Genomic DNA, 27,595 nt, shown 5'->3' with positions numbered 1-27,595 from the left:
CTTTTTTTTTTTTTTTTGAGATGGAGTCTCACTCTGTCTCCCAGGCTGGCATGCAGTGGTGCAGTCTCGGCTCACTGCAGCCTCTACCTCCTGGGTTCAAGTGATTCTTCTGCCTCAATCTCCTGAATAGCTGGGATTACAGGTATGCACCACCACACCCAGCTAATTTTTGTGTTTTTAGTAGAGACGGGGTTTCGCCATGTTGGCCAGGCTAGTCTCGAACTCCTGACCTCAGGTGATCCACCCGCCTCGGCCTCCCAAAGTGCTGGGCCCGGCCAATAATTTATCTTAACATTACAGATGAAACCAGGTGACAACAGGACTTCCTGCTGTTTACAGTCTGGTAGGCGTTCTTCCCCCGATCCATACATTCCAAGTACAGCTATAAATATGTTACCTTTTAAATTGTCTGTTACTTCAGGTGAGAAACCCTCTCAGTCTGACTCTGCATAGTTATAATACCTTTTCCCCTGATTAAAGAAGCAAAAACAATTTATACAAAAACTCATTGCAATTATATTTATTTTGGAAGGATTTTTTAAAACAAATGGAGTCACAAGCAGCTAAAGTTTGAGAGAATGAGCCTTAGTCTTTGTTTTGTTTTTTTTTTTAGTTTATGAGGAATAACAAAAATTAAAACAGAAGAAACCATAGGCATAAAACAAAAGAAGAAACAAATTTTAGTGTCCTTCAAAGAACAGATACAAAATGCACTCCTTTTCCAAAAAGGAACTAAAAGGAAAACAGAGAGGGAACAAACCTTGTATCTCATTGAGTATAGTTTTTTTTTGGTTTTTTATTTTGAGATAAGAGTCTCGCTGTATCACCCAGGCTGTCACGTGCAGTGGCGTGACCTTGGCTCACTGCAACCTCCACCTCCAGGGTTCGAGGAATTCTCCAGCCTCAGCCTTCTGAATAGCTGGGACTACAGGCGCATGTCACCATGTCCAGCTAATTTTTGTATTTTTTTTTAGTAGAGACAGGGTTTTACCATGTTGGCCAGGCTGGTCTGGAACTCCTGACCTCAGGTGATCCACCTGCCTCGGCCTCCCAAAGTGTTGGGATTACAGGCGTGAGCCACCACGCCCAGCCCCAAGTATATTTTTTGTTAAATGAAACTTTTTGACTAGGTGCAGTGGCTCATGCCTGTGATCCCAAGGCTTTGGGAGGCTGAGGCAAGAGGATTGCTCGAGGCCAGGAGTTCAAGATCAGCCTGGGCAACAAAGCAAGACCTCTTTTTTTTTTTTTTTTTTTTTGAGACGGAGTCTCGCTCTGTCTCCCAGGTTAGAGTGCAGTGGCGCGATCTTGGCTCACTGAAACTTCCACCTCCTGGGTTTAAGCGATTCTCCTGCCTCAGCCTCCCTAGTAGCCGGGATTACAGGCACGCGCCACCACGCCTGGCTAATTTTTGTATTTTTAGTAGAGACGGGGTTTCACCATGTTGGCCAGGCTGGTCTTGAACTCCTGATCTCAAGCGATCCGCCTGCTTCAGCCTCCCAAAGTGCTGGGATTACAGGCATGTGCCACCGCGCCCAGCGGCAAGACCTCATCTCTACAAAAAATAAAAAACTTTTATTTCGGGCCAGGTGCAGTGGCTCACGCCTGTAATCCCAGCACCTGAGGTGGATCACCTGAGGTCAGGAGTTTGAGACCAGCCTGGCCAACATGATGAAACCCCATCTCTACTAAGAATACAAAAATTAGCCAGGCATGGTGGCGCATGCCTGTAATCCCGGCTACTAAGGAGGCTGAGGCAGGAGAATTACTTGAACCCAGGAGGCAGAGGTTGCAGTGAGCCAAGATCGCGCTACTGCACTCCAGCCTGGGCGACAGAGTGAGACTCCATCTAAAAAAATAAATAAATAATAAAATAAAATAAAAACTTTTCTTTGATTTTCAGAACTTCAGTTGTTTTCTACGTCTAATGCATCATTTTTATTTTCTTCATTAATTCCTCAGTTTCTGAAAACTGAAGATTTGACCAAATCAAGAGACTTCTCTTCATCTTTCATAAATCTGTAAACAAATGGTTACTTACAAATGTGAAGCTGTTTCTGTCACATGTTACAGATGATGAAATGAGCAGTTAAGAGCTGTGTCATGCATTCAGCAGAACGGATGCACTTGACAGTCTCTCAGGCCATCGTTTCTATAGTCTGTACAATTTGATAGTATCATCAGAACATCAGACCTTAAGTGATGAGTTTACATTTAAACCAAGTTTTTATTCATGTTTAAAATATAAAGGGAAAAAAGGCTTAACTAGACTCCTATTGAATTTGATTATATATTTAGGAAACAACTCAGCCATTGAGTTATAATTTACATGTCTTTATCTACTAGGAGATTAAGTGAGAGAGAGAGAATTGGAGAATTGGGAGCTCCTGAAGTATGGGGACTTTCTCCAAAGAATCCTGAACCAGAGTAAGTGGTTAAAAAATATATTTTTAAAATGTTATAATATGTGTTTAAATCCTGAATCTATTGTGAAAATGTTTAAGTGAAGAACTTTAAATATATCTCACATTTTTCTTTCTTGTGATTTATGTTCTTCTATCCCTTAAGTTTTAAAAACATAGAACACATCTAAAGATTAAAACATGTTGCTAGTAGATTTTAGCATAATCTAAAATAATTCATGGAGTATAAATTTCCTATTAGTAGGGTTCATTGTTAAATAATACACATTATTTTGAATTATTTTTTCTCAACTAAACTCAGTGGCAGATTGCATGCCAGATATTAGCATTACAAAGAGATTTTTTTTTTTTTTTGAGACGAGTCTTGCTCTGTCGCCCAGGCTGGAGTGCAATGGTGCAGTCTCAGCTCACTGCAACCTCTGTCTCCTGGGTTCAAGCGATTCTCCTGCCTCAGCCTCCCAAGTAGCTGGGATTACAGGCGCCTGCCACCACGCCCAGCTAATTTTTGTATTTTTGGTAGAGATGGCGGTTTCACCATGTTGGCCAGGCTGATCTCGAACTCCTGACCTCGTGATCTGCTTGCCTCAGCCTCCCAAAGTGCTGGGATTACAGGCGTGAGCCACTGCGCCCAGCCTACAAAGAGATTTTTTAAAATGAATATACCAGTATGGTTTTGTTTAGTTAATATTCCTATATCCAATACTATCTTCAGGCTTAATGCTTTTTCTTTTTGCTTATTTCTTTTCTCTTTGATGCTACTCATAAGTTTCTTCTTCCCTCTTTATTTCTGTGCCAACTTTAGGTTGAGTTGAGACAATGTGCTTGACAGGTAAACCTGTAATTTGTGACTGGATAATAAAGCATTATTATCTGAAACTTGTTCTTACAGATACCTTTAGAAAATGCTTGAAGAGGCCAGGTGCAGTGTCTCACGCCTGTAATCACAGCACTTTGGGAGGCCAAGGCAGGTGGATTCCTTGAGCCCAGGAGTTCAAGACCAGCCTGGGCAAATAACAAGACTATTTAAAAGAAAAAAAAAAAAGAAAATGCTTGAAGAACCTGAACGTATTGAATTAGAGTTGGAAGGAACCCTAAAAATAGTTTTCTTTCTTTCTTTTTTTTGAGACAGAGTCTCACTCTGTCACCCAGGCTGGAGTGCAGTGGTGCGATCTTGGCTCACCACAACCTCCGCCTCCCGGATTCAAGTGATTCTCCTGCCTCAGCCTCCTGAGTAGCTGGGATTACAGGTGCATGCCACCATGCCTGGCTAATTTTTGTATTTTTAGTAGAGATGGGGTTTCACCATGTTGGTCAGGCTGGTCTTGAACTCCTGACCTCATGATCCGCCCACCTCGGCCTCCCAAAGTGCTGGGATTACAGGCATGAGCCACCGCGCCCAGCCAAAATAATTTTCTAGATAATATTTAAATTACTCCAAGTATGATCTTCAGAGGAAAAGATTATATGATGTGGAAACTCCTTTTCTAAACTATTGTAGAATTTGAATACTCATTTTCAGAATTCTCTGCAAAAGAACAACATCTCTTTAGACTGTAGTTTGTTAGGTTTTTGCTCTGAGGAGACAGAACAGTTGCTGCTTTACCATTTGTCTTTTACGTGCTTAAAATAAAATTATAAAGTCTTTCTTCGGCCTTCTTATACCCAGTTTCTTTCATCTTTCCTATGGTTCCTGTTTCTCTACTTTTTCCCTGTGGTTTCTTGTGAAAATATAAATCCTCCATGCTGCTCTGTTTAAATAGCACTATGTAAACTCTAAAGTGTTATGCAAATGATAAGTTATTTTATTATTACAAAGATGGTAGACCCTTGAACTGCACGTTTACGAAAGTAGTTCAGTGCTTGCTTTGTTGTTGTTGTTTTGGTTTTTTTGATTCCCAAGTTCTGCCTTAGGATCTCCAATGCTTGCTTTTAATGGTTCTTGGACAATTGATGCTGTACTGAAAAATTTGGAGTTCTTATTTTTATACTCCATGGTCCATATCTCATCACTTTCCTAATTCTTATAACCATTTTATTTAAATTCAGTTCCGATGAACATACACCAGTGGAGGATGAAGAGCCAAAGAAAAGCACTACTTCAGCTTCTACTTCAGAAGGTATTTTTAAAAAAAGGGTATTTTTAAAATACAAGCTATTTTATTGAGAGATTTTAAAAAATCAGTTTGTAAATAGTTGAACATTAGACTTTGCTTTTACTCAAATTGCCCATCGTCTGTTTCTTTTGATGTTCAGAAATAGTTTTTTAGAATATAATTTTTTTATTTGTACTTTCTTAGAAGAAAAAAAGAAGAAGAAGAAGTCTAGCCATTCAAAAGAAAGGTCCAAGAAAAGGAGAAAGAAAAAATCATCGAAAAGAAAACATAAGAAGTATTCTGAAGATAGCGACAGTGACTCTGATTCTGAAACAGACTCCAGTGGTAAGAACGCCAACAGCATTCTGCAAGCCTTGCTTGCAGTTTTACTTCTTAAAACTTATTTTAGAAGAAGGTTCCTGAAAACAATAATAATACTGAAGAGTTTTTGAACACTTGCTAACCTTGTGCCAGGTACCCCAATAAGTGCTTTATATTCATTATTGCCATTTAATCCATACAATAACTGTAGGGTACATCTTATAGATGAGGAAATGGAGACAGAGCAGGTTATAAGTACTATCCCTAAGGTCACACAGTTTGGATTCAAACCTAAGCAATCTGACTCCGGATTGGGATTGGTTGTGCAAAGTGTACAAGGCACATGGCACCAGACCAAGTCAGGGGGTTGGGCTGTACCAAAGTAAGCCTTACAGGGCTGCATCAGCCCAGTGGAAGGGCTCTTTTGTTTAATTCTCATGCTCAATGAGCACCTCTGTACAGTTTTCAAAAAGGTATGCCATAAAGTGCCTACTTCATGCTGGCTGCCTATTTGTGGAAGGCACCCTATCTGGGGTAGTGCATCACAAAGAGTCTCCTTTTTGTACTCTCTCCTGGCTGATGATTGACCAGAAGGTGCCTCCTCTGAGGTTAACACATTACACAAAGATTCACCTTCCTTTGATATCGCCCAAGTTTCCTGGCCCTCCCTGTCACTTCTCTTCCTCAGTGCTGGAAGACAGAACTTTCAAATATTTCTGTGTGCAACACTTAAAAAGAGGCATTTTTATACTTAACTACAACACTATCTCATACAATAAAATTAGTAATAATACCCCATAACACCAAATACCTACTTAAAATCGTTCAGTAGCACTCCATAGCCTTCAGGGTAAAGTTCAGACCCTGACTCATTTCTCTCTAATCACATATACCCTGTTACACTCTCTTGCAACATCCTCTGTAATCTGAAAACTACTTTCTGTCTCCTCAGTATTCCATGTTCTTTCTCTTGTTACTTGGTAGAGAGGCCCTCTGCCTACAATGCCAGTATCTCCCTCCATCCAGCTTGGTTTACTCATTGCACCAATGGGCATGCGTTACTTTTGTGATCAAATAACTACTTTAAGAGTCACCTTTCCTGATCAACCATTCCTCAGCCACCCTCCCCAAATCAGTCTGATTTTGAGACTCCTCTGTGTGTCCAGGTTCCCCAAGCTTCCCTCTATCATTCCAGATTGTATTGATCTCTTTACCTATCTGTCTCCTCCATTAGACTGAGCTCCAGGAAAGTATTTTCTCTCCTGTCTCCAACACACATAGTTTTCTTTCCCTTTTTATCATGAAAATATTTAAATATTCAGAAAAGCGAAGAGAATAGTATCATTAATACCATATACTTATCACCTAGATTTGGCAGTTGTTGGTATTTTTACATATTTGCTTCAAATATGAGCTTTTCACTGAGATAGTCAAAGTTAATTACAAATATCATCACACTTCCACCCTAAATATTTCTGTATGCATCCCGTAAAAAGAGGCATTTTCCTACTTAGCCACCACACTATCTCACACGATAAAATTAATAATAATACCCTATATCATCAAATACCTAGTGACTTTAATTACGTTCATAGTACCTCCTACAGTTCCTAACAAATAGCAATAAATGTTTCAATGAGGTAATTTCTTTGTAACAATAAATGGGACAGCAATAGGATAGTTACCTACTCAAAAGTACTACGGTTTTAGAGTTAAAAAAATTTTTTCTTAATTGTAATGTGCTTTAATTTGCAGATGAAGATAACAAAAGGAGAGCAAAGAAAGCCAAGAAAAAGGAAAAGAAGAAGAAACACAGATCGTCAGTTTTTTAAGTTTTATTATGGAAAATCTTTTCTTTTTTTTTTTTTCTTTTTGAGACAGTCTCACTCTGTCAGGCAACAGAGTGCAGTGGTTCGATCTCAGCTAACTGCAACCTCCGCCTCCTAGGTTCAAGCGATTCTCATGTCTCAGCCTCCCGAGTAGCTGGGATTATAGGCACCCACCACCATGCCCGGCTAATTTTTGTATTTTTAGTAGAGATGGGGCTTCACCATGTTGGCCAGGCTGGTTTCATACTCCTAACCTCAAGTGATCCTCCCACCTTAGCCTCCCAAAGTGCTGGGATTACAGGTGTGAGCCACCGCACCCGGCCAGAAAATTTCAAATGCATGTAAAATTACATAAAATAGTATAATGATCCCTCCTGCACCTGTCATGCAGTCTAAATGATTATCAACTCATGGGCAGTATCTGCCATCCATCATTTATTTTGGAACCAATCTCAGATATCATTCCATCCATAAGCAATTCAGTACCTTTCTCTAAAAGATAGGCATTCTTTTTTTTCTTCTTCTTCTTTTTTTTTGAGATGGAGTCTCGCTCTGTCGCCCAGGCTGGAGTGCAGTGGCGTGATCTCGGCTTACTGCAAGCTCCGCCTCCCGGGTTCACAAAGATAGGCATTCTTTAAAACAAAACAAAACAAAAAACTGGCCAGGCACAGTGGCACATATCTGTAATCCCAGCACTTTGGGAGGCCAGGCAGGAGGATTGCTTGAGCCCAGGAGTTCATACCAGCCTGGGCAACATAGCGAGATCCTGTCTCTGTATTAAAAAAAAAACCCATAACCAGAATGCTATTATTGTGCCTAAAACATTTAATAATAATTCCTCTATTCTCAGCAGTCTTTTCTGTAGTTTATTCCAATCAGGATCCAAATAATGTCCCTAAATTGCAATGACCGTATTCTTATGGTATTCTTTGGCATGTTCTGTCCTCTGTATTTCCAATAGATTGATAGGTCTAGAGGCCTGAGAAGGCTCAGATTTGAGTTTGGGGCAAGAATACTTCATAAGTGGTGCTGTATACTGTCAGGAGGCAAATAATGTCTGGTTGTCACTTTTTGTCATATTAACAGCCATTGATGGTCATTATCTCGATCCATTATTTCATTAGGGGTTGTAAAATGGTGATAGTCTAATCCTGGCTTTATCCTTCATTTATTAGGCAGAATAATTCTATAAGAGAAACTTACCCTCATCAACTATTTAGATACCCTGAAATATAGTTTATATAGTAAGAACAGGATAATTGCTTGATTTTTTTTGTTTTATGACTTTTCAAATAATGAATTGGATTTTTTAAAAGTATTATTAACCCAAGGATTTAAACATATTTGACATATTTTAATCCATTACACATAAAATTATTCATAACTTTCAAATTGTTGGGACTTTTTAGGCTGTTTTATTTCTGTTGTCTTTCTACAACATCAGAACTGTATTTCATTGTTCCCTTTAGTGAATTTTTTTTTTTTTTTGAGACCGTGTCTCACCCTGTCACCCAGGCCAGAGTGCAGTGGCACGATCACAGCTCACTACAACCTCAACCTTCCAGGATCAAGCCATCTTCCCACCTGTGCCTCCACTTTCCCCATACCTGGGACTACAGGCGTGTGCCACCACACCTGGCTAATTTTTGTATTTTTTGTAGAGACGTTTTCGTCATGTTGCCCAGGGCTAGTTTCTAACCCCTGGGCTCAAGTGACCCACTCGCCTCAGTCTTCCAATGTGCTGGGATTACAGGGGTGAAACACTACACCCAGCCTCCTTTAGTGATAATTTTTATAGCAAAAGATGATTTGGTTAAATAAGTTAGAATACTTTTTAAAAAAATTGTTAAGAGACAGTGTCTCGCTCTGTTGCCCAGACTGGAGTGCAGTGGGCTAATCATAGCTCGTTGCAACCTCGAACTCCCGGGCTCAAGTGATCCTCCCACCTCAGCCTCCTGAATAGCTTAGACTACAAGTGTATGCCATCACACCCAGCTACTTTTTTTTTTTTTTAAATAGAGACGGGGTCTTGCTCTGTTTCCCAGGATAAGTTAGAAGCAGATTTTTTTAAGCAAAATTATCTTGCAAGTTTGAATAAGCTGGGAATTCAGATCATTTTATTGTCACCTTTCTTTGCCTTGAAAAATTAAGATGTATAGTCACCAGTTCAAAATTTAAAAAGAAAAAGAAAAATTAAGATGCCCTCTAACATAGGAAGATTAAGTGAATTTGTATCAAATTAAAATCCCTATAGGAAGAAATATAAGAAAAAGAGGTCTAAGAAGAGCAGAAAAGAGTCCAGTGATTCAAGCTCTAAAGAATCCCAAGAAGAGTTTCTGGAAAATCCCTGGAAGGATCGAACAAGTAGGTTCTTCTGATAGACTTTAACTCAGAACAGATGAAACATTAACCAATTAGTCAGAATGTGAATGTGTTTCTTAATATCCTTCATGCAGAGGCTGAAGAACCCTCAGATTTAATTGGCCCAGAGGCTCCAAAAACACTTACCTCTCAAGATGATAAACCTTTGAAGTAAGTAGCAGTGTGTTTATAATATCTAAAGTACCCACCAAAAAGTCTGGTTCTAACTTACCTTGCCAAGCTTATGTGACTTTATTCCCTTATTTCTACTCCAGGTTCCAGCTGAGCTGGACTACTAACTATTCCCTGGGCTTAATGTGCACTTTGCAACTTTTATGCCATGTTCAGCTTATTTCTTCATCCAGTGTGCCTTCCCTTCTTTTCCCTGCCCTCTGTTTTCTTCCCTATCCCCAGTTTCTTCCTGTTAAAATCGTTACTTACTATCCTTCGAAGCCCTTTTCAAAAGGAGATGCATATGCTGATTCCCAATACTTCCCCTCCACAAGTGGGTGTGATTTCTATTTCTCATTGATCCTCACAGAATTTTTTATTCCTTTTTTTTCTCTTTTTTCTTTTTTTTTTATCAGCAGAATTTTTTTTCTTTTTTTGAGACAGAGTCTCGCTCTGTTGCCCAGGCTGGAGTTCAGTGGTGTGATCTTGGCTCACTGCAACCTCTGCCTCCCAGGTTCAAGCGATTCTCCTGCCTCAGCCTCCTGAGTAACTGGGATTACAGGCACGCACCACCATATCCGGCTAATTTTTTTTTGTATTTTCAGTAGAGACAGGGTTTTACCATGTTGGTCAGGCTGGTCTCAAATTCCTGACCTCATGATCCACCTGCCTCAGCCTCCCAAAGTGCTGGGATTACAGGCGTGAGCCACCGCACCTGGCCTAGAATTTTTTGTTTGTTTTGTTTTGTTTTTTTGAGATGGAGTCTCACTCTGTCTCCCAGGCTGAAGTACAGTGGTGTGATTTTCACTCTGTCGCCCAGGCTGGAGTGCAGTGGCGTGATCTTGGCTCACTGCAACCTCCACCTCCCAGGTTCAAGTGATTCTCCTGCCTCAGCCTCCCAAGTAGCCAGGATTACAGGCGCCTGCCACCACGCCCGGGCTAATTTTTGTATTTTTAGTACAGATGGGGTTTCGCCATGTTGGCCAGGATGGTCTCGAACTCCTGATCTCAAGTGATCTGCCCGCCTCAACCTCCCAAAATGCTGAGATTACAGGCGTCAGCCACTGCACCCAGCCTACTTTGCTTTTTTTTTTTTTTTTTTTTAGACAAAGTCTCGCTCTGTCACCCAGGCTGGAGTGCAGTGACACGATCTCAGCTCACTGCAACCTCTGCCTCCCAGGTTCAAGTGATTCTCCTGCCTCAGCCTCCTGAGTAGCTGGGACTACAAGCATGCACCACCATGCCCGGCTAATTTTGTATTTTTAGTAGAGACGGGGTTTCGCCATGTTGGCCAGGCTGGTCTCGAGCTCCTGACCTCAGGTGATCCGCCCGTCTCGGCCTCCCAAAGTGCTCAGATTATAGGCATGAGCCACAGTGCCTGGCATACTTTGGATTTTTTAAGGAAAAAAGGGAAAGGGAGTCAGCTGGAGCCAGAATCAGTAATGACAATACCCGTAGGGATAAATTAATCCATAATTGTAAACTGTGAATCTATACTTACATCAGTTCTTTTCTTCCAAAATATTTCTGCATTTCTGGGTTAGTTGTATAGGTCATAGTGCAATGCAATGTTTAATATACTAATTAGGATAAAGCAATTCACATTAAGCTTCCTAGCACACTACTGCTGAGCACTGTTATTCCTACTCTTGTCTGAGAGAAAATTTGGGGATTTTTGGTGCTCTCTTTAGATTATAAGCTTTTAATATTAAGATGATTTAATGGACCTTTTCTGAATTCTGAATTACTTTGTAGCTATGGCCATGCTCTGTTACCTGGTGAAGGTGCAGCTATGGCTGAATATGTAAAAGCTGGAAAACGTATCCCACGAAGAGGTGAAATTGGCTTGACAAGTGAAGAAATTGCATCATTTGAATGCTCAGGTTACGTAATGAGTGGTAGCAGGTATGTTGTTGGCATTAAGCTCAGTTTCCATGATTAGATCTTTTTCTTCTTTTTTACTACGAGACTTATATTTTGGTAATTGATTTTCATAACCTTTGGATATAAGGTTAGTACACAAAAATCCATTGCATTTCATAAGTGACTGTTTCTTATGAAAAGTAGAGTATAAATATTGGTTTGATATTAGTGTTGTTAGTATAACATGGTTTTCTGCAATTCCAAGTATATATGCAACTCAGCCTCAAACTCAGCTATATTTCTGACTTCAAAGAATCAATCTTTCTAATGTCCTTTCCTAGTTGGTATTTGCTTACAGATGTTTTATCCACTGGAGGATATAGTTAAATTCAGCTATTTATCACTGCCCCATGAGGAATGTGGCAGTTAGGAAAATATTTTCACAAGACAGTGTTTCCTGGTTACAAGTTTGTCTCCAGTTTTTATGGACCCAGATTTCTGAGACTGAATCACAGAAAAAGATGATAAAAGACATTGGTCAGCTGAGAACATATCCTGGCTAATAAATAAATGAATAAATAAATAAATTTTAAAAAGACACTGGATTCAGCATGGGAAAATGAATATAAAATTAGGAAAGAGAAAAGTTCCAGGAAGAACCAGGAGAATGAGCTAATTAGGGCAGCAGTACTTAGATCAAATTGAATTTTGGATTCTTTAAAACTTGATAAACTTTTTTTTTAAGTAGGTAACTATTTTTAAATGACATTGAAGGCAAATATTTGCAGAAACCCTGAAGCACCTCCAGAATCTTGTAATACCGAGGACCAATATTTGAAGCATTGCATTGGAGGACCCACACAGTAAGGCAAGAAAAAGAAATTAGAGACACAAGGATTGGAAAGGAAGGCCAGGCATGGTGGCTCGTGCCTGTAATCCCAGCACTTTGGGAGGCCAAGGCAGGCAGATCACTTGAGCCCAGGAGTTCAAGACTAGCCTGGGCAACATGGCGAAACCCGTCTCTACTAAAAACACAAAAATTAGCCAGACGTGGTGGTACGCACCTGTAATCCCAGCTACTCAGGAGGTTGAAGCAGGAGAATCGCTTGAACCCAGGAGGCGGAGGTTGCAATGAGCTGAGATCACACCACTGCATGCCAGCCTGGAGAGCAAGACTCAGCCTGAAAAAACAATAATAATAACAATAATAAGGATTGGAAAGGACGATATAACAATGTCATTTTTTAGCCAGGCACGGTAGCTCACGCCTGTAATCCCAGCACTTTGGGAGGCATAGTCGGGTGGATCACCTGAGGTCAGGAGTTCAAGATCAGCCTGGCCAACATGGTGAAACCCTGCCTTTACCAAAAATACAAAAATTAGCTGGGCATGGTGGTGGATGCCTGTAGTCCCAGCTCCTCAGGAGGCTGAGGCAGGAGAATCACTTGAATCCAGGAGGCGGTTGCAGTGAGCCAAGATTGTGCCATTGCACTCCAGCCTGGGTGACGAGTGAAACTCCGTCTTAAAAAAAAAATGTCATTTTTTTGTGAGTGACATGGTGAATGATTTGATTGTTTACATAGAAAATCCCAAAGAATCTCCAGATAAATTATAAGTAAGAGGAAGGTTTAACAAATGGTTGGATATAAGGTTAGTACACAAAAATCCATTGCATTTCTATTTACCAGCAACAGACAACTAGAAAATGTAACTAAATAAGAAGAAAACAACATTTGTTATAGTATCAGAGAATATGAAGGACTTCAGAATAAATCTTAACAAAAGATGTCCAAGGCTCTGTGAGGAAAACTATAAAACATTATTAAGAGATTGTATATTCAATACAGTTCCAATAAAAATGAACTGCATTTCTATTTACTAACAAGAGAAACCTGGAAAGTTTATAACAGTGTCAGAATACGAGAGACTTAAGAATAAATCTTAACAAAAGATGCCCAAAGTTCTATGGGAAAAAATGTAAGACATTAAGAGTCTGTATATTCAATACAGTTCCAATCAAAATCACAACACAGTTTTTCATGAGACTTATTAAGCCGGTTCTAAAATTTATATATTACACTAAAAGGACAAGAATAGCCAGGTCACTTCTGAAGAAGAAGAGCAAGAAGGTAAGATTAAAGAAAACTTAAATAACTGGAGAGATACCAGGTTCATGGATAGGAAGGCAATATTGTAAAGTTGTCAGTTCTTCCCAAATTGATCTTTATATTCAATACAGTCCCAATCAAAATCACAACAGTTTTTCATGAAACTTAATAAGCCAGTTCTAAAATTTATATACTAGACTAAAAGGACAAGAATAGCCAAGTCACTCCTGAAAAAGGAGAGCAGGAAGGTAAGATTTCCCCTACAAGATAGGAGGACTTATTATGAAGCTTACAGCACTTTAGAAAGCATAGGAGAACAACTGAATTGTTCAGTGGAATAAAATTCAGGCCGGGCACAGTGGCTTACCCCTGTAATCCCAGCACTTTGGGAGGCTGAGGCAGGTGGATCACCTGAGGTCAGGAGTTCAAGAGCAGCCTGGCCAACATGGTGAAACCCTGTCTCTGCCAAAAATACAAAAATTAGCTGGGCGTGGTGGCTAGTGCCTGTAGTCCCAGCTACTTGGGAGGCTGAGGCAGGAGAATCGCTTGAACCCATGAGGCGGAGGTTGTAGTGAGCTGAGACCTCGCCGTTGTACTCCAGCCTGGGCAACGAGCGAAACACTATCTCAAAAAATTAAAATAAAATTCAGAGCCCAAAGATAGCCATACATGTATGGAACTTCAGTGTATGAAAGAGATAGCATGTCAGATCAATGGGGAAAGAAAGAACCATCAGTACATGAAATAGGAGGCTGAGGCAGGAGAATCGGTTGAACCTGGGAGGCGGAGGTTGCAATAAGCCAAGATTATGCCACTGCACTCCAGCCTGGGTGACAGCGGGAGACTCGGAAGTTAAATCCACTGACAAAAACTGCTCTTCAATTATAGATTTAGACTTGGTTCTTTTTTTTTTTTTTTTTTTTGAGACCTAGTTTTGCTCTTGTCTCCCAGGCTGGAGTGCAGTGGCGTGATCTCAGCTCACTGCAACCTCCACCTCCTGGGTTCAAGTGATTCTCCTGCCTCAGCCTCCCAAGTAGCTGAGATTACAGGTGCCCGCCACCACACCCAGCTAATTTTTGTATTTTTAGTAGAGATGAGGTTTCACCACGTTGGCCAGGCTGGTCTTGAACTCCTGACCTCAGGTGACCTGCCCGCCTCAGCCTCCCAAAGTGCTGGGATTACAGGCGTGAGCCACCGTGCCCAGCCTAGACTTGGTTCTTTTGGTTTTATGGTAAAGTAGAACCTTGAAGGAAGTTCCATCTGATTAATGACTAGTTAAATGTTTTATCTATCCTACTTCCAATTCCACAAAGGCAAATGGATATATCACCTAGGAAGTTTAATAATTTGCCCATTTCTGGTTGTTTTACTGGAAACAAATTAGACGTATACCTTTAGTATTTGAAATTAATGATAGCGGCCGGGCATGGTGGCTCAAACCTGTAATCCCAGCACTTTGGGAGGCCGAGGCAGGTGGATCACCTGAGGTCAGGAGTTCGAAACCAGCCTGGCCAACATGGCAAAACCCCATCTCTACTAAAAATACAAAAATTAGTCGGGCGTGGTGGCACACACCTGTACTCCCGGCTACTCGGGAGGCTGAAGCAGGGGAATCACTTGAGCCCAGGAGGCAGAGGTCGCAGTGAGCCAAGATTGTGCCACTGCACTCCAGCCTGGGTGACAGAGCCAGACTACATCTCACAAAAAGGAAAAAAAAAAGGATAACATTTACTGTGTTAACAGGAAATCAGAGATCATTATTTGAATAGTGGAAATGAATCAAAGACATATCAGGGCTGGGCACAGTGGCTCACACCTGTAATCTCAGCACTTTGGGAGGCTGAGACAGGCGGATTACTTGAGGTCAGGAGTTCAAGATCAGCCTAGCCAACATGATGAAACCCCATCTCTACTAAAAATGCAAAAATTAGCCAGACCTGTTATCCCAGCTACTCAGGAGGCTGAGATAGGGGAATTGCTTGAGCCAGGTAGGTGGAAGTTGCAATGAGCTGAGATTGCGCCACTGCATTCCAGCCTGGGCAACAGAGCAAGACTCCGTCTCAAAACAAAACAAAAAAAAAGGACGTGTCAGGCAGCTAAAATATTAATAAATGATCTTTTGGAAATTTAACCCATTTCAATTTTTATTTGTCAGCTGTTAAATCGATCACTCTGGGTAAGAAAGGATTAATGAGGATGTACTATGAAAATAATTACTGAGAAATTAAGCCAAAAATAAAATTCTCTCCAGGCATCGCCGAATGGAGGCTGTGCGACTGCGAAAAGAGAACCAGATCTACAGTGCTGATGAGAAGAGAGCCCTTGCATCCTTTAACCAAGAAGAGAGACGAAAGAGAGAGAACAAGATTCTGGCCAGTTTTCGAGAAATGGTTTACAGAAAGACCAAAGGGAAGGATGACAAATAAAGATTTTCTGATTGTCCAGAAGACATTTTTAACAACTAAAAAGAAAGTCTGGGTTCCACACATACATAGAAAAAGATTATTATGTTCTGAGAAAGCTTTACAGTGCTACTGTGCCTTCTATTTAATTCTTTCAGTCCTTCAATAAAAAGCTGCTTATTGATATAACTTTAGCAAGTTCTTTGGGTTATTTTGGATTGACCATAATAACTTTAATGGTTTAAAAATCCAAATTATGGGCTGGGCACGGTTGCTCACACCTGTAATCCCAGCATTTTGGGAGGCTGAGGCGGGTGGATCACTTGAGGCCAGGAGTTCGAGACCAGCCTGGCCAACATGGTGAAATCCTGTCCCTACTAAAAATATAAAATCAGCCAGGAGTGGTGGCGCACACCTGTAGTCCCAGCTACTCGAGAGGATGAGGCAGGAGAATTGCTTGAACCTAGGAGGTGGAGATTGCAGTGTGCCAAGATTGTGCCACTGTACTCCAGCCTGGGCAACAGAGCAAGACTCTGTCTCAAAAAAAAATAAAAGGCCGGGCACGGTGGCTCACGCCTGTAATCCCAGCACTTTGGGAAGCCAAGGCGGGTGGATCACCTGAGGTCAGGAGTCGAGACCAGCCTGGCCAACATGGTGAAACCCTGTCTCTACCAAAAAATACAAAAATTAGCTGGGCATGGTGGTGGGCGCCTGTAATCCCAACTACTTGGGAGGCTGAGGCAGGAGAATTGCTTGAATCCAGGAGGCGGAGGTTGCAGTGAGCCGAGATTGTGACATTGCACTCCAGCCTGGGCAAGAAGAGTGGAACTCTGTCTCAAAAAAAAAAACAAAAACCCAAATTATGAATAAAATCCTACTGTATTGGAGGAGATGGCATGAACAAAAAGTGAGATGAGAAACTTCAATCTCACACCATGAGACAGTGCTACTATTAGCTCTATGCGATGCCTGCCCCACCCCCACCTCTACCCCAACTGAACTTTTGGGAAATTATCACTCCTCTGTGTTGAATGTGTTATAAATGGACTTGATAGGAACATATAGGAGGCCACTTTTGTTAACAAAATGAAGGCATTGCTGCGAAAAGCAAATCTGGAATTTGAAAACTGACTTGTGTACTATAATATATGATCTGCCCTGGAAATAATGAGTTTTGATTTAAGTCCCTACCTCCACTCTAAAACCAACAAACAAACCAAAAAGCAAACTAACCCACAGATGTGTTGAATTGAAAATGTGAACATTAGATATTTTAAATTGTTTTTTGTTTTTTTTTTTTTGAGATGGAATTTCGCTCTTGTTGCCCAGGCTGGAGTACAGTGGGGCGATCTCGGCTCACCACAACCTCCGCCTCCTAAGTTCAAGCAATTCTCCTGCCTCAGCCTCCTGAGTAGCTGGGATTACAGACATGCGCCACCACGCCCGGCTAATTTTGTATTTTTAGTAGAGGCAGGGTTTCTCCATGTTGCTCAGGCTGGTCTCGAACTCCCAACCCCTGGTGATCTGCCCGCCTTGGCCTCCCAAAGTGCTGGGATTACAGGCGTGAGCCACCTCATCCAGCCTAAATTCTTAATAAGTTACTTAAAAATGGTTATTTCAAATATAAAGTCTTAAGAAGTCTACTCTTATCCCCATGTAAGTACTTTATTTCAATCTGAGCTGATATGAGCTTGAGGATAGGATAACATCCAAAAGAATAGGAGTCAACTATGGCCAAGAGTTCTGATAAGGAAGAATATAATGAGTCAGTATTTAAGCTTAATTGTTTCATAAGAGAAACTAAAATGATATTAAATATTTTTAACTGTCTTTCATATACTAAGTAGATTTCATTTGAAACACTTAAACCTTTCTGTTTGTTTTTAAGTTGGGGAGAAAGGGAAAATTGTGGGACTGTGATAACATGATCTTGTTCCTTTGTTTTGTTCAATTTTAATTAGGTCAGAAGAGTGAATGGGGGAGGGAACCCTGGAAGTTTTGGCTGTTTTCATTAAGGTTGGTTTTCTGTTTTTTTGTTTTTTGAGATAGAGTCTCACTCTGTCACTCAGGCTGGAGCCCAGTGGTGTGATCTCGGCTCACTGTAACCTCTGCCTCCTGGGTTCAAGTGATCCTCCCACCTCAGCCTCCCAAGTAGCTGGGATTACAGGCACTCACCACCACAACTGGCTAATTTTTGTACTTTCAATAGAGATGGGGTTTTGCCATCTTGGCCAGGCTGGTCTCGAACTCCTGACCTCAAGTGATCTGCCCGCCTCAGCCTCCTGAAATGCTGGGATTACAGGTGTGAGCAACCGTGCCTGGCCATTTTTGTTAAGGTTGTTTGATCTGCATTATTATTACATGCCTATGGTAAATTTAAATTACCTGAGTGATAAGGACATTCTGATTATACTATTGTAAAATGCCCATTTGCCTTATATTTTTAAGTGGTTGTTTTTCAAAAGTGTTTAAATAAGCCAGTCATATTTCAAAGTATAGAGCAAAGTTTTTTTATTATTATTTTTGAGACAGGGTCTCCCTCTGTCACCCAGGCTAGAGTTCAGTGGTGCAATCTCGGCTCACTGCAACCTCCACCTCCTAGGCTCAAGCAATCCTCCACCTCAGCCTCCCGAGCAGCTGGGACTACCAGTGTGCACCACCATGCCCAGCTAATTTTTGTATGTTTAGTAGAGATGAGGTTTCACCTTGTTGCCCAGGCTGATCTCGAACTCCTGACGTCAAGCAATCCGCCCGCCTTGGCCTCCCAAAGTGCTGGGATTATAGGCGTGAGCCACCACACCTGGCCAAAAGTTTTATAATTAAATAGTATTAACAGTCTTAAATACTATTAAATATACGTTCCAGGAAATGTCTACCTTTAACCCGCAACTACTGAAATAAAGAGTCAGCATGTAGCAACATTAATGACCCCTGAATTTGAAATGATTTCTGTTTATACCTAATCATAGTTGCTGCCTAGCCTAATATATCTGTAGTTTTCAAAAGTTAAACTAGTTCCCAAAGTTTTGAGTCTCAATCCATCTACTTCCCTGAATAATAAAACCTGAATTTTTTAATACCCACTTAAAAATTTTATTTTCAGCCGGGTGTGGTGGCTCACGCCTATAATCCCAGCACTTTGGGAGACCGAGGTGGGTGGATCATGAAGTCAGGAGATCAAGACCATCCTGGCTAACATGGTGAAACCCCATCTCTACTAAAAATACAAAAAATTTAGCCAGGCGTGGTGGCACCCACCTGTAGTCGCAGCTACTTGGGAGGCTGAGGCAGGAGAATCGCTTGAACCTGGGAGGTGGAGGTTGCAGTGAGCCGAGATCAAGCCACTGCACTCCGGCCTGGGAGACAGAGTGAGACTTCGTCTCTAAATAAATAAACAAATAAAAATGTATTCTCTAAGGACATTTTTTTTTTTTGGTTACTGTTTCCTAGAGGTGAAATGATTATCTTATTTTCAGTAGGCAAGGTAGTTTAAATGCAGAAATTCTGTGATATATGAATATTGTGACATCAAGAACAGCTTCATTGGCATATTCTTTGGGAAAGAGGCAAGAAGAATAAAAGGGCTAAAAGTATTTTATTTTCAGCTTATGAGTGTTGTTACTGCTTCAAATTGTGTTTAGTCACCTGAGCCATAAATCAGTTGTAGTAGGGCTATTATATTTTAAATATATTTTTTGTTCTCCAAGGAGACTTACCTAGTTTGCCACCTCCTTGCCCATTGCTCTGATATGGTTTTCCCTCCTTTTTTATTTATTGCACAAATATCTAACAGTTAAAAAGAAAAATTTCAGTACCATATCAATTATCTTTCATATTTTGTGTTCCTCCTTTCCAGTGCTTTTCTATGTAAGTAAACATTCTGATGTACTTGTAAGTAATCACTCAGAGCATAATGTAATTTTGTCTTTGGTGTCTTAAAATTTTGCAGCCAGGTAAGAGAGGTTCACAGGGAAGGTAGGAACAAGTGATTATTCAGTGTGAGGATGGGAAGAAGATCAAAGATAAGTAAGGGCAATGATTGTATCCTTCCCGTGTCATTGCCCCTAGTCCCCAAGCAATCATGAGTATAGTGGTATATTGTGGAAGGCAGCATGCACGGTTTTCCAGTTTCAAAATATATTATTTAGCAGTGAGGCTTAACTCCCAGTAAATGAAGGGGTCTGTGAGTAGGGGAACCCTTCAGACTGGTTATATTATGAGCTGTAGAACTGTTGCCATTTTGTTGTTCCCCAGTTGTGCCCATAAAGAGATGTGTCTGAGCTGGAGACTTAGGCTCAGATGGGGAACAAACAGCCAAGTACCAACCTTAGTTTGGTCCGATAGGTGAATTTTAGCAACTCTCTAAACTCAGCTCTATACCTGTAAGACTCAGAGGTGATGCATATAGTGATAGAAAAAAATATTTTAGAAAATAGAAAACAACTTACTGGTTACTCTGCTAATGTGATGGAGGTTGCAGAATGGAAAATGAATGAATGCAAAAAAATACAGCTGGATTGTGTGCCACAAGTTTATTAATAAATATTCTGTGGTTTGACGTGCTGTATTGTATTTTTAATATATCCTGATGAGAAAAACAATCCTAAGACATCTGTAAGTATCAGACACGATTGAATAAGAAGGGGAATGACTCCATGAAACTATATTTGGCATCAGTAAAATTCTTCAGCCAGTTTTCTCGAAAGCAAACCATTTCTGGTCTACAAAGGAAGAAAAACAAACACTTTTAAAGTATTTTTAAATCAAAAGCTTTTAAAATCAAACAAAGGGGATTCCCTATTTACTCTTTTATATTCCTAGTAAGCAAGAAGCCTCTTTTATTGGTGGGGGAGGGGAGGTAGCTAAGGTTCTTTATGCCTATCCTTTACTGTTTCTTAAGCCCAGTCAATGAAAGGATTAATGAGCTTATATGTAAAGATACTTTAAGAGAGCTGCTATAAAAGGGATTATTATACATGAGTTAATTTTATGTGATATTGAAGTTTTCCATAGAAACGATAGACATTACCCACTTTGCCTCCACCCCACTCCAGCAACTAATCCTCAAGCTTACAATGAATGAAAAACCAGACACTAAGAAAAATAATTTTCTAGAACAATTTCAGCCCATTCTTCGTTGTCCAAAGAAGAAAAGTGACCATTACATGAACTATCTGTTGTGCAACTGCTGGATTCCTGGAGTGTGATGACCTTTCTCCCACCCTTTTAAAACAAACCTCCAAATGTTCATTACCTGTGAACTAATGCTTGGTGTTCACCTACATAAGAAACAACAATGGGTGCATCCTAAAAAAGAGAAGGACAACTGTTAGCCCAGGCCAGTCATACCAACTCTTTTTGTTTTTTTCAAGATGGAGTCTTGCTCTGTCTCCCAGGTGTAAGTGCAGTGGTGCAATCTCAGCTCACTGCAACCTCCGCCTCCTGGGTTCAAGTGATTCTCCTGCCTCAGCCTCCCGAGTAGCTGGGATCATAGATGCCCGCCACCACACCCAGCTATTTTTTTTATTTTTAGTAGAGACGGAGTTTTACCTTGTTGCCCAGGCTGGTCTCGAATTCCTGACCTCAGGTGATCCACCCACCTCGGCTTCCCAAAGTGCTGGGATTACAGGCGTGAGCCACCATGCCCAGCCCAATCATACAAACTCTTAATTCCTTACTTCCCTACACTTGCCCGTATGCATACTCTTGAATTTCTAGAATTCATCTTGTTTATGAATTGGGAATCTATAGGTGATAGTTTTTTGTCACTTTAAACCTCTGTTCCCCAAAATATCTTTTTGACAACAAACAAATACCTTAAGAATCTTTACAAAATTGGAAATAAGTTGGGACAGGCTTGTGCTCCTCACCAATAGGAGTGTAAGTCATTAACCTTCTTTACATGCTCCACTTTACTCAACTGACAATCTCTACCTCTTAGGAATGGCATGAGAATGAATTAATATAGATGAAAAGGTGTGAAACATTTTTAAAGCAGCATAAACATGTAGGTTGTAATACTGTCTCAGTAGTCCCTCCCATCCTCGCCTCCAAAATTATACTTGGAATTTTGAGCAAGAGCCATTCTCCCAAGACCTCTCTCTGTGTGGTCTCTGGTGTAGTCTTGTTCCCCCCTACCAATCTCACTTCCTGACCTCTGACCTGGCCAATTAGCAAGACAGCTGGTAGAGGGATATATGACCAGAAGTAAGATCTCTGCATATTGCACCTCTTTAGATTACTGCAGGTTCCAAACGCTCTGAATAGGCACATTTGTACTAGGATAGGATGAATATAGGACATAGATGGCTCACTGACTGTGTGGTCATATACAAAACCTTAACATCAGGCCAAGGTGCAAATAACTTTTGGGAAAGGATGGGAAGGCAAAGAGGAAATAAAATGTTTATGTCTGTTATGTTTCAGGCACTATGCTTGGTACCAGCCCTGCTCCTCTGATGACCCTTCCCCTAGATTCATGGATGTTATTTTTGGTCTTTTCACACCAGCTATCAAGTTAACATATTTCTTAATCATGGTCTACCTCGTGGATACCAGCAATCATTCCTTCAAGTATTTATTGAGTGCCTACTATTTGCCAGGCCTTGTTTTACGGGAAGACAAAAATCCCAGCCTTCATGGAGCTTACATTCTGATGGAGAGAATAGACAACAATAAAACAATTACAGGGCTGGGTGTGGTGGCTCATGCCTATAATCCCAGCACTTTGGTAGGCCGAGGCAGGTGGATCACCTGAGGTCAGGAGTTCGAGACCAGCCTGGCCAACATGGTGATAGCCCATCTCTACTAAAAATACACAAATTAGCTGGGTGTGGTGGCATGTGCCTGTAGTCCCAGCTACCCAGGAGGCTGAGGCAGGAGAATCACTCAAACCCAGGAAGCAGAGGTTGCAGTGAGCCGAGATCGTGCCACTGCACTCCAGCCTAGGAGACAGAACAAGACTCCATCTAAAAACAAAAACAAAAAAAAATTATATAGAATATGAAAAGGTGGTAAGTGCTATGGAGAAAAAGCACAGGAAAGTGAGTGAAAAAGGAGGTGAGGGAGCAGGCAATTCACATACCTAGGGGAGAGTGTTCTAGTTAAAAGAAACAGCAAGTGCAAAGGCCCTGAGGCAGGACTATACCTGACTTACTTGAGGAGAAGCAAGATCAGAATGGCCAGAGCACAGTGAGAGGGAAGGAGTAGTGGGAAAGCACAAGTAATATGGGACCAGATCACACAAGGCCTTGTAGGCCCTTACTACTGAAAGCTGGTCTCTAGGCCTGCAGCCTCAGCATGGCCTGCGAGCTTGTTAGTCATGCAGAATCTCAATCCCTACCCCAGAGCTGCTGAATCAGAATCTTCATTTTAACAAGATCCCTAAGTAATTTGTACAAACTTTAAATTTCTTTCTTTCTTTCTTTCTTTTTTGTTTTTTTGTTTTTTTTTTTTGCGACGGAGTCTCACTCTGTCACCCAGGCTGGAGTGAAATGGCACCATCTCAGTCACTGCAACCTCCACCTCCTGGGTTCAAGCCATTCTCCTGCCTCAACCTCCCAAGTAGCTGGGACTATAGGCATGAGCCACCAGACCCAGCTATATTTTTGTGTTTTTCTTTTTTTTTTTTTTTGAAATGATGTTTCACTCTTGGTACCCAGGCTAGAGTGCAATGGTGTGATCTCGGCTCACCGCGACCTCCACCTCCTGGGTTCAAGCAATTCTCCTGCCTCAGCCTCCTGAGTTACTGGGATTACAGGCACGAGCCACCACGCCTGGCTAATTTTGTAATTTTAGTAGTGACGGGGTTTCTCTGTGTTGGTCAGGCTGGTCTGGAACTCCCGACCTCAGGTGATCTGCCCACCTTGGCCTCCCAAAGCGCTGGGATTACAGGCGTGAGCCACTGCGCCCGGCCTAATTTTTGTATTTTTAGTAGAAACGGGGTTTCACCATGTTAGCCAGGCTGGTCTTGAACTCCTGACCTCAGGTGATCTGTCCACCTCGGCCTCCCAAAGTGCTGGGATTACAGGCATGAGCTACCATGCCCTGCCAGCACTTTGAATTTTGAGAAGCACTTTTGGAAAGTTTATTTATGTATTTTTTATTTTTATTTTTTATTTTTTTTTTTGGAGACGGTGTCTCGCTCTGTCACCCAGGCTGGAGTGCAGTGGCACAATCTTGGCTCACCGCGACCTCCGCCTTTTGGGTTCAAGCAATTCTGCTGCCTCAGCCTCCTGAGTAGCTGGGATTACAGGCATGCGCCACCATGCCGGGCTAATTTTTGTATTTTTAGCAGAGATGGGGTTTCACCATGTTGTTCGGGCTGGTCTCGAACTCCTGACCTCATGATCCGCCTGCGTCAGCCTCCCAAAGTGCTGGGATTACAAGCATGAGCCACCGCGCCTGCCCTTGGAAAGTTTTAAACAGAGGAATGGGCCAGGCGCAGTGGCTCACGCCTGTAATCCCAGCACTTTGGGAGGCTAAGCCAGGTGGATCACTTGAGCTCAGGAGTTCAAGACCAGCCTGTGCAACATAGCAAGACCTTGTCTCTACGAAAACTCAAAAAAAAAAAAAAAAAAAAAAAAGCCAGGTGTGGTGGTGCATGCCTGTATTCCCAGCTACTTGGGGGGCTGAGGCAGGAGGATGGCTTGAGCCCAGGAAGTAGAGGCTGCAGTGAGCCCTCATCATGCCACTGCCCGCCAGCCAGGGTGACAAAGTGAGACCCTGTCTCAGTAAGTAGATAGATAGATAGATAGAGAGATGATAGATATAGATAGATAGATAGATATAGATAGATAGATAGATAGATAGATAGATCGATAGATAGATAGATGGATGATAGACAGACAGACAGGCAGACAGACATAGATAAAACAGAGGAGTGACGGAAATTTGTTTTACAGCCGGGTGTGGTGGCTCACACCTGTAATCCCAGCACAAAGTTTGCTGGGCATGGTGGTGTGCACCTGTAGTCCCAGCTATAAGGAAGGCTGATGTGGGAGGATCACTTGAGCCTGGGATGTCAAGGCTTCAGTGAGCTCTGATTGTACCACTCTACTCCAACCTGGATGACAGAGTGACTCTGTCTTAAAAAAGAAAAAAATAAGTTTGAGAAGCACTTTTGGAAAATTTGAAACACAAAAGTGACGAATTTGTTTTACAGCTGGTCATGGTGGTTCACACCTGTAAGTCTAGCACTTTGAGAGGCTGAGGCAGGAGGATAGCCTGAGGCCAGGAGTTCAAGACCAGCCTGAGTAACAAAGCAAGACACCATCTCTTAAAAAAAAAGAAAAAGAAAAATTTGTTTCACAAGACTCACTCAGGCTGCCTGCAACATTGAAAAGAGACATGATGAGGGCAAGGGTGGAAGCAGAGAGACTGATTAGGAGGCTATTGACATAATCTTGGTGAGAGAGGATGGTGTCTTGGACCAGGATGATAGAAGTGGAGTAGTAAGAAATTGTTGGGGGGGCCAGGCGCGGTGGCTCATGCCTGTAATCCCAGCACTTTGGGAGGCCGAGGCGGGTGGATCACTTGAGATCAGGAGTTCGAGACCAGCCTGGCCAACATGGTGAAACCCCGTCTCTACTAAAAATACAAAAACTAGCCAGGCATGATGGCGCACTACTGTAATCCCGGCTACTTGGGAGGTTGAGACAGGAGAATCACTTGAACCCAGGAGGTGGAGGTTGCAGTGAGCCAAGATCATGCCACTGCACTCCAGCCTGGGCAATAAGAGTGAAACTCTGTCTCCAAAAAAAAAAAAATTTGTTGGATTCTGGATACATTTTTGAAAGTAGAGCCAATAGGATTTCCTAATGGATTAGATGAGGGATATGAGAGAAGAGTCAAGGATGACACCAAGGATTTTGGCTATTAACTAAGATGAAGACTGCAAGTAGATAGGCTTGGAAGGGAAAATCAGAAGTTCAGTTTTACATACAATAAATTAGATGTTTATTAAACATCCACGTGGTGTCTGTGCTAGAGATACAAATTTGAGGATCATAAGCTCTAGGTGGCATTTAAAGCTATGAGACTGGATGAGATAACCACAGAACTGAGTATAGAGAAGAGGTCCAAGGCCTGAGTTTCAGGACATTCCAACATGAAGAGGTTGGTATGAGGCAGGGAAACTACAAGTAGAGACGGACTGTGAAGGAATGGTCAGTGAGGCAGGAGGAAAATCAGGAAAGTATGTTGTTCTAGAAGCCAAATGGAAAGTTTCATGGAGCGGGGAGTGATGAGTTTTGGCAAGTGCTGTGCATAGTCCAGTAAGATGAGGACAGAAGTATGACTATTAAATTTTGCAAAAATGGGGTTATTGATGACCTTGACAAGAGAATTCTCCATTCTCACTGAAGCCTCACTGAAAGGAGAAAAAGAAGAACTTACCGGCGGTTTGGTTTTGGAGACCTTCATGGTGAAGTAGGTACCAGCAGAGATTCGTGATACGGGTAGCTGAGCAGTTGGGATACTCTGGTGTACATAGTAGATGTAGAGGAAGCTGTGAATTAAGTCTTTCCTCTCTATAAACTCTACGTGATGTCCCCAGCATGTTTTAGAAACACACTTCTGTTTCATAGAAAAAAGAAAAAGCACACAGAAAAAGAAAAGCCTTCTGTTCAAGTCCTGTAGATAAATGCAGCATGGCTGGGTGCAGTGGCTCATGCCTGTAATCCCAGCACTTTGGAAGGCCGAGGCACGAGGATTACTTGAGCCCAGGAGTTCCAGACCAGCCTGGGCAATGTAGCAAGACCCTATCTCTACAAAACAAATTTAAAAACTAGCCAGGCATGGTGGCACGCACCTGTAATCCCAGCTACTGGGGAGGCTGAGGCAATAGGATTGCCCGAGTCCAGGAGTTTGAGGCTGCAGTGAGCTGTGATCGCACCACTACACTCCAGCCTGGGTGACAGAGCAAGACCCTATCCCTAAAAAAACGAATAAAAATAAAGGATAAGTGTGGCATGTAACAGTCAGGGTTAGAGCTCTGTTCTGGAGTCCGCTCCTAATTTTTTTTTTTTTTTTTGAGATGGAGTCTCTCCCTGTTGCCCAGGCTGGAGTTCAGTGGCATGATCTCGGCTCATTGCAACCTGTGCCTCCCAGATTCAAGCGATCCTGCCTCAGCCTCCCAAGTAGCTGGGATTACAGGCGTATGCCACCAAGCCCGGCTAATTCTTTTTGTATTTTTAGTAGAGACGGGGTTTCACCATGTTGGTCAGGCTGGTTTCGAACTCCTGACCTCAAGCGATTTACCCGCCTTGGCCTCCCAAAGTGCTGGGAATACAGGTGTGAGCCACCGCACCGGGCCACTCCTAATATTTTTTATTGGGGTCAAACTAGGGTCAGCTCCCAATTATCACCATGGGTAGAGGAGAGAAAAGGTTAAGCTGAAATGAAACAAGTGAAGAATGCAAACATCAGTTGAGATTGAGCCTCGGACTGTAGGGACACACATTGATTGATTGATTGATTGATTGATTGATTGAGACAGAGCCTCACTTCTTCACCCAGGCTGGAGTGCAGTGGCGTGATCTTGGCTCATTGCAACCTCTGCCTCCTGGGTTCAAGCGATTCTCCTGCCTCAGCCTCCCGAGTAGCTGGGATTATAGGCATGCGCCACCATGCCCAGCTAATTTTTGTATTTTTGGTAGAGATGGGGTTTCGCCATGTTGCCCAGGCTGATCTCAAACTCCTGAGCTCAAGTGTTCCACCTGCCTTGGCCTCCCAAAGTGCTGGGATTACAGGCGTGAGCCACCACGCCCAGCAAGGACACACCCTTCAATGTCTAAGTGTATATACACACAGATGTTGCTTCAGACCCCCTCACAGGAGGCAGGTTCAATTCGTTGGAAAATAATTAGAAAGTGATTAGAACACTTGTTCTGCTCACCCCAGGAGACCTAAATGTGTGACTGGAAAGTAATGAGGCTGGCTTTAGCCATTTGTGAAAATCCAGCTCACTTAATTGTAGCCATAGATGGTATATAAAATAAGTTCAGGGAGGCAATAGAATAATCCACA

General features: G+C 41.9%; 2 protein-coding genes across 3 annotated transcripts in view; one reads left to right on the top strand and one right to left on the bottom strand.

Annotated features, from left to right (window-relative positions):
* Window positions 1-20,126, top strand: part of NKAP (NFKB activating protein) — a 22,717-nt gene extending 2,591 nt beyond the window's left edge. The window contains exons 2-9 of the mRNA XM_003262263.3: window positions 2,344-2,424; window positions 4,467-4,537; window positions 4,718-4,858; window positions 6,590-6,653; window positions 8,918-9,027; window positions 9,120-9,195; window positions 10,951-11,100; window positions 15,418-20,126. Of these exons, the coding sequence (XP_003262311.1) occupies window positions 2,344-2,424; window positions 4,467-4,537; window positions 4,718-4,858; window positions 6,590-6,653; window positions 8,918-9,027; window positions 9,120-9,195; window positions 10,951-11,100; window positions 15,418-15,592 (868 nt within the window). The 3' untranslated portion in view covers window positions 15,593-20,126. The remainder of the gene's footprint in view (window positions 1-2,343; window positions 2,425-4,466; window positions 4,538-4,717; window positions 4,859-6,589; window positions 6,654-8,917; window positions 9,028-9,119; window positions 9,196-10,950; window positions 11,101-15,417) is intronic.
* The window catches only part of AKAP14 (A-kinase anchoring protein 14), a 24,451-nt gene continuing 16,941 nt past the window's right edge, over window positions 20,086-27,595 (bottom strand). Inside the window, exons 5-7 of one of the 2 annotated variants that reach the window (XM_003262265.3) lie at window positions 25,964-26,143; window positions 20,823-20,875; window positions 20,086-20,289 (exon numbers count right to left, since the gene is read on the bottom strand). In XM_003262265.3, the coding sequence (XP_003262313.1) occupies window positions 20,190-20,289; window positions 20,823-20,875; window positions 25,964-26,143 (333 nt within the window). In that variant the 3' untranslated portion in view covers window positions 20,086-20,189. The remainder of the gene's footprint in view (window positions 20,290-20,822; window positions 20,876-25,963; window positions 26,144-27,595) is intronic. The other variant, XM_004092507.2, reaches the window with a different exon arrangement.

The sequence above is a fragment of the Nomascus leucogenys genome, chromosome X (assembly GCF_006542625.1).
Source record: "Nomascus leucogenys isolate Asia chromosome X, Asia_NLE_v1, whole genome shotgun sequence".
NCBI classification, from domain to species: Eukaryota; Metazoa; Chordata; class Mammalia; order Primates; family Hylobatidae; genus Nomascus; species Nomascus leucogenys.
The sequence above is the reverse complement of the archived record's forward strand: the minus strand, read 5'-3'. Positions and strand labels throughout refer to the sequence as shown.